Raw genomic sequence first — 9,165 nt, 5'->3', positions numbered from 1 at the left:
CGCAAGATCTGAGGCATTTCATGGCGTGACAAGGTTACAAATGTTGAAGTGTTGGCACAGGCAAACCTCCAGAGCATGACAACTGTCCTGTGTTTAAAAAGATTGAGATGGCTTAGCCATGTCAAGAGAATGGATGACAACCGGATTCCGAAGCAACTCCTCTATGGAGAACTTGCCCGGGGAAAGAGACAAAGAGGAAGACCAATATTGAGGCACAAAGACACCTGCAAAAACAGCTTATCTAAGCTTGGACTTGGAGTAGATTTTAACATCTGGGAAGAAATAGCTGAGGGTCGGAAAACATGGAGGAAAATTATAAAGGAAAGAATTAAAATGCTAGAGAACAGCCTTAGAAACAACCCGGCTGAGAAGCGCCAACGACGAAAGGAAAACAGCGGAAATACAGAGCTTCGATCTACGACACTGACATGCAAGCACTGCGACAGAATCTGTGCTTCAAACATAGGAAGAATTAGCCATGAAAGAAGCTGCATGAAGACAACCTTGAGACCATCTTAAGCTAAATTGACCGTCTGCATAGACGAAAAGAGCCATACATTAAAGGACGCAAGACAGGAATAAGCAAAGAATGGTCCTTTTTAAGAAATAGTGGAGTTGTTAATTTGAACCAGGTGTTTGGCGCACAGACTTGGCTAATTTTGAGGCACTGATTACGAATGTAACATTAACATTTTTATTTGAATTGAAAATTAGAATTTTTTTTGTCTGTGCTGCGCCATGGAATAGCTCGGGACTATCCGCCTGTTAATGCAAGATCAAAGAAGACCGCGGAGTAGTTAGCAAAATCTGCTTCGGAATAATCACATTTGCTTTGAAATATCGAAGAATTAAGACTCAAGCTAAGTATGGAACAGAAGATAGTTTTAGCTCCACAGTAGGCATGAAACTTGTAATCATTGACAGCATAAAGCACAAACGCATAATAAACGCGATAAGTATAGGGCCTACCACTCATCGGGCGCGTGTAGTGCTTTCGGCTAATGTAAGATAACTTCATAGTAAAGGTAGAAGTCAACATGATAATAAGTAGCGTTTTGAGTGAAACAGTTTTAGCAGTGGGTTGTTTTTGTTTGTTTGTTTGTTTTTGCCTTTTTTATTTTTAGGGGGGGGGGGGGGCTCACAAAAACTGGGTAAAACAAAGTTACATAGCAAGCAAGTCAGTTTCTAAACTTTTATTAAAATGCTTTCAAATATATGACATAATCATAGTGCGGTTGAAAACTCATCTTATCGCAACTTATCCTCAAATATCTCTTGAACGGGAGAACCAAAGTCACCCATACTTGCACAGCAGTTTGTATCAATTTGTCTTAAAACTGGATCATATTTTTCACCAACTATTGAGGCTAGACTAAAACACTTTTCTTAAAATACTATGAATCTCCGTCTCTCGGAAAATAGGATTGTTCACAGCTCTTCCCGCTTCTCACCCACATTTTGCATATGGCCTACGTCACAGCTCACCAATAACACTTTTTAGTGGCAAAACTTATTTCAAGAAATCAATTTTATAGTGAACACATTTTTTTGCACAAAAGGATCTCAAAACATGCGTTCAATAAGCATAATGTCGCAATTAGTAAAAAATGGCCCATTTACTTGTAAAAGTGATGTTGCCTCAGCTGTAAACCTTTTAAAACCTGTAGAAACCACCAACTTGAATTTTTTATTCGATGTCTAGATGTAGTATGTATCAAGGTATTTTCTAGAATACGGTCAATAGGTGTTTACAAAAATATTCATCTGTTAAGACAAATTGTTACAAGTCATTGTGCAGAAGCTGGAGAGTCCATGTTCGATTGTTTAACAAATATCTGTATTATATATATAACTGTATATATAACTATATATATAACGGTATATATATATATATAACTGTATATATAATATATATATATCGTGGACTTGGGAGGCTTTGTGCACAAACTCCTCCCTTATTACCTAACCCACACCTTTGAAACTTTCTAAACAAGCGAGGTTTCGTTCACTATCCGTGCACACTGGTTCCACACCTTTGAAATTCTGGAGTGTACAACCGCGAAAGCGGAATAGAGAATCAATCTATACATCTATTATATTTGGCAACTTGGAAACACGTGTGTCACTTTTCTCTCAAGATTTATTGCTCCATTCCAGTAGAGTGTAAATATAGTAGGCCAATGACTTTCAGTTGATGTTAATGCATCGATCATTCCTTTCATCGAAAGGGGGCCCAGCTAGTTTGACAATAAGTTGCGCTATGAATTTTTGACCACACTATAATTCGATTCCCCGTGTATGTTACCAAAGATAGTACATAACAAGATGGTCCACTCAGGCAGTCTGTTTTGAAGCTCTCTTTCGTTTCTCCAAAAGAAGAATAGGAATAGCACCTCCTTGCGTGCGCAGATCGACTGTTGTTCATCAGCTGTTCGGGTTCGTTCAGTGCGGAGTTTTAGGGTTCTAAATTTTTTTTTAATGACCTCTCGCCTCTCCTTCTCAAGTCAAATGAAGAGGTTTTTTTGTCAGCGTAGCCATTAAAAAAAAGCGTTCTTCCGAAATTTGAATTCTTATTTATTCAAAAACTTGTTAGTTTCACTATGATTTTTTTCACACAAGTAGGGTAACTCTGTTCGCAAAGGGTGCGCATTTGCGAAGAGGGCGCCACCAAATTTTAAGGACACTTTATTAACTGGCTCAAAGAGAAGAGTGGACATTCTTGCTATGTAGACTCTTTGATGTTGCCAAAGATCGTTTATAACAAGACAGTTCACTCAGTCAAAAAAGTGTCCGCGGAAGTCCGCGCATTGGTTCAGATGGCACTGCAGTCTTTGTTCTGAAGCTCTCTTTCGTTTCTCCAGAAGAAGAATAGCAATAGCAAAACTTGTTAGTTTCACTTTTATTGTTTTTCACACAAGTAGGATAACTCTGTTCGGAAAGCGGGCGCTTTTTTTAAGAGAACGCCACCGGATTTTGAGGACACTTTTTTAATTGGCTCAAAGAAAGGAGTGAACAAACTTGTTATGTATGATCCTTGATGTTACTCAGAATCTAAATTTGGAGTACGTATATATCGATACTACCAGACGATAGGTACAGCAAGGTGAATTTCCGTAGCTCCTCCGTGGTGTCGGCAAAACGGCACCTGAGAGGATTTATTGCGTAAAAGTTGTCATTCCGTTTTAGTTCTTCTGGCTGGGACTATGGTATATGAGTTCCGCATGGCCTGACTAAAATGCTGGGTGGGGCATTCCCGTTGACCCAGCTTTTGTTGTGAGGTGTTTGTTCGTTTTGGAAGACACTACCAAACGAAACTTTGACTGATGTCTAAGGTAAAAAAAAACTGGTGCTCCATTTCAACTACCGACTTCCCGTGAGACGGATGACAAGCAGTCGGTCGATTTCTGGTTTGATGGACACGCAGTCTGTGGTCGCCCTGCAAACAGCAGGTCAATGAATGGGCCCATTATCCCGCTGAATTCTTTCCACATGTGTATTAGTTTTAGTAAGAGTTTTACGGCACTTGCAAAACAATAAGGTCATAAGTGCCGAAGATTTGAGGTGTTACAAGAGAGTAACAAACATAAAAAAGAAGGAGGGGAGATGAAGACGATAGATGTTTAATAAGAAAGAATGAGCAAACCACACCAGAACACCCGCCAACCACCCATCTTTCCACATGTGTATTAACTTATCAAGTAGGCCTATTATGGTAAAATAAACCAGTGCGGGTGGATTTTGTTACTTGGAGGAAGGGGGTGGGACACCACTGGCAAGTATTACTTCTTAAATTTCCCTCAACTGTTTCAGTCAGTCTGTCTTTCTTTTTCTCAACACTAACTACCCGTTACTGTGCTGATCCCATCAAACAAACAAACAAACTAATTAACAAACATACAAACAAACAAACAAATATACAAACAAATAAAGAAACAAACAAACATACAAACAAATAAAGAAACAAACAAACATACAAACAAATAAACAAACAAATAAATAAACAAACAAACAAATAAATAAATAAATAAATAAATAAACAAACAAATAAACAAACAAACAAACAATCAAACAAACAAATAAATAAACAAACAAACAAACAAACAAACAAACAAACACACAAACAAACAAACAATTAAACAAACAGGCCAGTGAATAAAAAATACTATGTCTTTTCCTCAGGCGGGTGCGCACAGCAAGTACTTCTTGCAGTTAAGCCACAAGTGGCTGGTTTGGCTGTCTCATGGACTAGCTCAGACAGTTGTGTAGACGTCTGCTCACTTGTGTCCAAATGTGTGGCTGTGACCATTTCGGGCAATGGTCAGTGTTCTTTCTTTTCCGCACTCGGCAGTACTTTTGAGGAACTCGGGACCACCTTAGTCGTCAAGAGACCTTGTGGGGGCTCAGGTTTGGACATTTTCTCACCTTCACTCACTGAGCTTGAATTACTTAACATCCTAGACCGGGCACCTGTCGTAGCCGCGCTTCTTTACTCTCTCTCTCTCTCTCTCTCTCTCTCTCTCTCTCTCTCTCTCTCTCTCTCTCTCTCTCTCTCCCTCTCTCTCTCCCTCTCTCTCCCTCTCTCTCCCTCCATCTCTCTCTCTCTTTCTCTCTCTGTCTTTCTCTCTCTGTCTCTCTCTCTCTCTTTCTCTCTCTCTCTCTCTCTCTCTCTCTCTCTCTTCTCTCTCTCTCTCTCTTTCTCTCTCTCTCTCTCTCTCTCTCTCTCTCTCTCTCTCTCTCTCTCTCTCTCTTTTTCTTTTCTCTCTCTCTGGTACCCTCGATGGACTTGCAAATGAAGGGCAAAACACCAGTGGTTCTGCAGTCGAGTGCACACGCAACCTTTCCCCCCTTGTCCTTCTTCTTGCTCCAAATAATAATAATAATAATTTTATAGTCAAATGGTGCCCTCCAATGTGAACCGGAATAACGTCAGAGCGCACAATCTTGGATGTTTATGATACAAGTCTATGTTTGAGACTGCTTGCGCGTGTGCACTTTTTTGAAAGAGGACATTTTAATTCACAGGGTCAAATTCTTTATTTGTTCCTTAAATATATAAAATAATCTATTCTTTTTGGGACCCTGTTCATTTCGATCAGCTGGCGCTTTTGTACTTAGTTATGTCGTCAGCGTATTTTCATAATTGCCCAATTCAGGCACTAATTGTGGTTTCCATCTTCTGGATCTCAAAAGGTATCTTCTAACAGTTTCGTTCTGTTTTATTATTAAAGATTTTCTCCCTAGATTTTGACTGAAAAGTTGATCTATCGAGTGCCGGAGTCAGTGTTCTTATTTGGGCGCTTTCTTCTTATGTGAGTTTTCTCAAAACTTTAAAAATGTGACGTAATCCTTTAAAGGTAACGTGTATTGGGTCATATGATTTTACACATGATGAAGGAAAGAAACCCTCATACATTTGTGGTTTTTTAAAAAGTTTTAGTAAGTGTTTTACGGCACTTGCATACTTGCAACACAGAAAAATAAAAAGTGCTGAAGACTAGTTTGTTACAAATGAGTAAGAAATACTAGAAGAAGGAGGAGATGTCAGGACGATGGATGTTTGATAGGAAAGAAGGAGCAAACCACACGAGAGCGCCCGCCAACCACCTGCATAATGACAATATATATCATGCATTTTGTTTGTAAATGTGAAATTGTAAAGGAGTTAAAGAGTTTAAAAAGCATGAATATCATTGATGTATACCACAAGACAGTTAATGCGGAAAGACGGGCCGCGTGGAGTACCATACTAGCAAATTTAAAGTCTGAAGCCAACTGCGCTTATTTGTAAAGATTATACGTCCGAAAGTTTTAGAGATTCATTATGGCTCCGACCAAGCGTTTGTTGTCCGTCTCTCGGGAAGTCGGTAGTTAAAATGGAGCACCGGATTTTACCTTAGTTTCGTCTGAGGCGATATTTTCTCTTTGTCTTTGTTGAAGGAATGTAATTTATTGAGTTAAAAAGAAAAGGCGGTATTTGCGCTCATATGACTTTATGCAGTTGCGAGCGCCTTAAGAACCTCTACTGAAACAAACGAAAAGGCGATTGCTAACAGTACACCAAAGTTCGCAATGATCCGTGTCGTCGTTCTTTCTATTTGGTAATTTCCAATTATCATACGTCCAAAATAGAGTTTTGCTTAGTTGAACCAAAGACAGTAAAAGTAAAACCAGATGAAATATTGTGTTCCACCACTCTAAGGCAAATCTGTTTATTTTAAAACTCAAATGGGCGCGCAGAAAAAAAAGCCTCCGATGCTGGAGAGAAGTGCCTTTTCACTTCCACCTGTGAAGTTGAGAATAAAATATTAAAAGTTATTGCTTGAAAAGACAAAGCAGGATTGCCATGTATTTAAAACTTGAAGTCTCAAAGTAAATGGAATCAAATGCCATTCATTAAAAAAACTACTGTGTTCTTGTGATGGACAAACTATAAGAGCATACATACATTAGATGTGTCACCGACAAGTGACAGGAAAATAGTGTTGAAAAAGAAAATAAAACAACCCAAGCAAATGACAAAGGATAACACAGACGAAAATGGAAAATTGTAACCAATGTCCTCTTCTCCCTGGAGTATCATTATTTACTTACAATCACAATTAATGTTACTGCCATTTGAACTAAGGAGGTATTGCCGCATCCTCTTAATTATCCCGACCTTACTTCATCAAACCTCCGTCTTTTTGGGTCCCTAAAGCGATGTTAAACAGGAAATAATGATCTTATCGCAGAAAATTTGAGATGGGCTGTATTCTGTTAACGAGGGGTTTTTCCTTTTTTAAAAATTAGGTTCGGCATATTCTCTTATCGTGCGACGATTTTCATTGAAAACTCTTTTGATTTTTGAGAAGAAGACTAAAATTAATGTTACTACGCCAAAATTTGCTGGTTTTATTTAAACCCAATGTTATAGAATTAATTGTGTAATGAGTGTTCATATCCGTTTACTACACAATATTCAAGTTTTAATAAAAACCCATGTGTCCCAGCGAGGTGGAATCAGGCACTCGTCAAACTAAATAAACGCAAGAAACCCACATTTTTCCAATCGGTGGATAATTTTTATCGATTTTTTTAAAGTTTTGACCCAATACATGTACCATTTATGTCCTTTTAGAAACGCATTTCTGTTTGGAATTTACTGGGGAAAAAACCCGTTGATTTAAAGGCACAAAAATGTAACTTTGCAGTTCCCAAGGACTCTCAAACTTTGGAAGTCCCCAAGCTGAACGTTGGCGGCTGTTTTCTCGCTAATTTTACCAGTGACACCAGGTGTCAGTGACTCCCACCTCCTTCAATCGCAAACACAAGATAGATGGGGGGGGGGGGGGGGGGTTAATTCGAAAGCAACTCAATAAATGAAGAACCTATAAATGATACCAAGAACTCCATAAACGCGTCATGGAATATTTTTTGCAGTTGAGTGGACTTATCAGTGGCTATTTCCACGTCACTACCTACAATTAACAAAATAAGCAAGTTTTATTCAATCCGCATAATGCAAATGTGCAATCAGCTGGCCAGTTCCACTTTACAAGAAGCTTAATCATTTCCATGAAAACTTTCTCGGGAGAATTCTTGGCATCAAATAGCGGGATAAAATATTTGACACCGAAGTCCTCAAAAGGGCAATTGCCGAGAGTCTGTTTTCTCAGCTCAAATGGACTAAACGTCGCTGGGCTGGCCATGTCGTAAGAAAGCCTGATTTTAGAGTCCTAAAGGCAGGATTCTTTTACGAACTGTCCACGGAAAAGAGAAGGGTTTACGTTCCAAAAAAACGCAACGAGGGCACCCCGAAAATGTCTCTGAAGGACTTTAACATAAACACTTCAACATGGAGAGAGCCTAGCTCATGACAGACACAGCTGGAGAGCAGCAGTCACAGTGGGCTGCTAGTCATATGAGGCTTCATCAATAAGAAATACTGAAACCAAGAGAGAAATCTGAAGGCTATGCACATCCACAAGTGGAAGTGGAGCTTTTAAATGTTCAAAATGTGGCAAACGTTTCTCTGCCAGAATTTGTCTCAGTGGCGACAGCAGAAGTCACAAGTCATCTTAACCTTGACAATGATAATGACAATCTTTATTCATCTCGCAGGGAGAAATTTGTCTTGGGCGTTTACAATGGCAGTAGATGTTGCAAAACTAAGGTGCACTCACGCATACGCACAACAAGACAGGACATTAGTAAATACATGTCTCACGTGCTGAAACACCCGCCCGTAAAACTCTCTCTCCCCCCCCCCTCTCTCTCCTCTCTCTCTCTCTCTCTCTCTCTCTCTCTCTCTCTCTCTCTCTCTCTCTCTCTCTCTCTCTCTCTCTCTCTCTCTCCCTCTCTATTTCGCTAGCAAAAATATTCTCATCTGTGTCTGTGTTGGTCATTGTCAGACACGGACCGGACGAGCTATTATTATATTATTTGTATTATAACAAAACATACCAGACTTGTTCAAACCCGTTTCGTGCAATGTGTAATCAGTGGCCATTTCCACTCTTCTATTCACATTATAAAATGGAAGTTTTATTCAAATCCGTATTATGAAAATGTGGCTCAACGTGGTGGAATCAGGTGCTCGTAAATTTTCGGGCATATGGGATTATTGGTATCATACTAAAGCCTGTTCAGTTGCCTCGCTTTTGGTGGGAAAAAAACCCCTATCTATGTTGAATAGAGGTCGAAATATTTGTGAGGGGAGGGTTGCCTGGTAAAATTAAAGAGAAAATGGACACCAAAGTTTGTAACTTCCATAGCTTGAAAACGGAAAATTTACATTTTTTGTGCCTTTAACCAAAGTTTTTCAGTAAAATCTACACAGAAATGTGTTTTCAGATGGATATAACAGGTGTTGAGCCAAAAAAAAAAAAAGAAAAGAAAAAGAAGAAAAATATTGCCCCGACGGCAAGAAATATGCCGGTTTTTTTAACTTAATTATTTTGACGAGCTCCTACTTTCACCACGATGCCTCACAAATTGTATAATCAGCGTCCATTTAATGTCCACTTTATATTACATTCTGTGGAGCACTCAAATTGAGAACATCTCGCAATTAATGACCACTACCACCAACTACAAGAAAAGCTATTATTGCAGCGAGAAACGCAGGAAAAGGTGTCTCAACTTTTCCCCAACACCACCTCCACCCCCACCCCCTCTCCCCCTCCC

At 39.3% G+C, this 9,165-nt stretch overlaps 1 protein-coding gene across 1 annotated transcript in view; it reads left to right on the top strand.

Annotated features, from left to right (window-relative positions):
• The window catches only part of LOC101861590, a gene marked incomplete at its 3' end in the record, with an annotated part of 51,025 nt that overhangs the window by 37,701 nt on the left and 4,159 nt on the right, over positions 1-9,165 (top strand). Inside the window, 1 exon segment of the mRNA XM_013083691.1 lies at positions 4,180-4,404. Coding sequence (XP_012939145.1) covers positions 4,180-4,404 — 225 coding nt within the window.

The sequence above is a fragment of the Aplysia californica genome, unplaced genomic scaffold, assembly GCF_000002075.1.
Source record: "Aplysia californica isolate F4 #8 unplaced genomic scaffold, AplCal3.0 scaffold00249, whole genome shotgun sequence".
Taxonomy (NCBI): domain Eukaryota; kingdom Metazoa; phylum Mollusca; class Gastropoda; order Aplysiida; family Aplysiidae; genus Aplysia; species Aplysia californica.
This window is presented reverse-complemented; position numbering and strand designations above follow the sequence as displayed.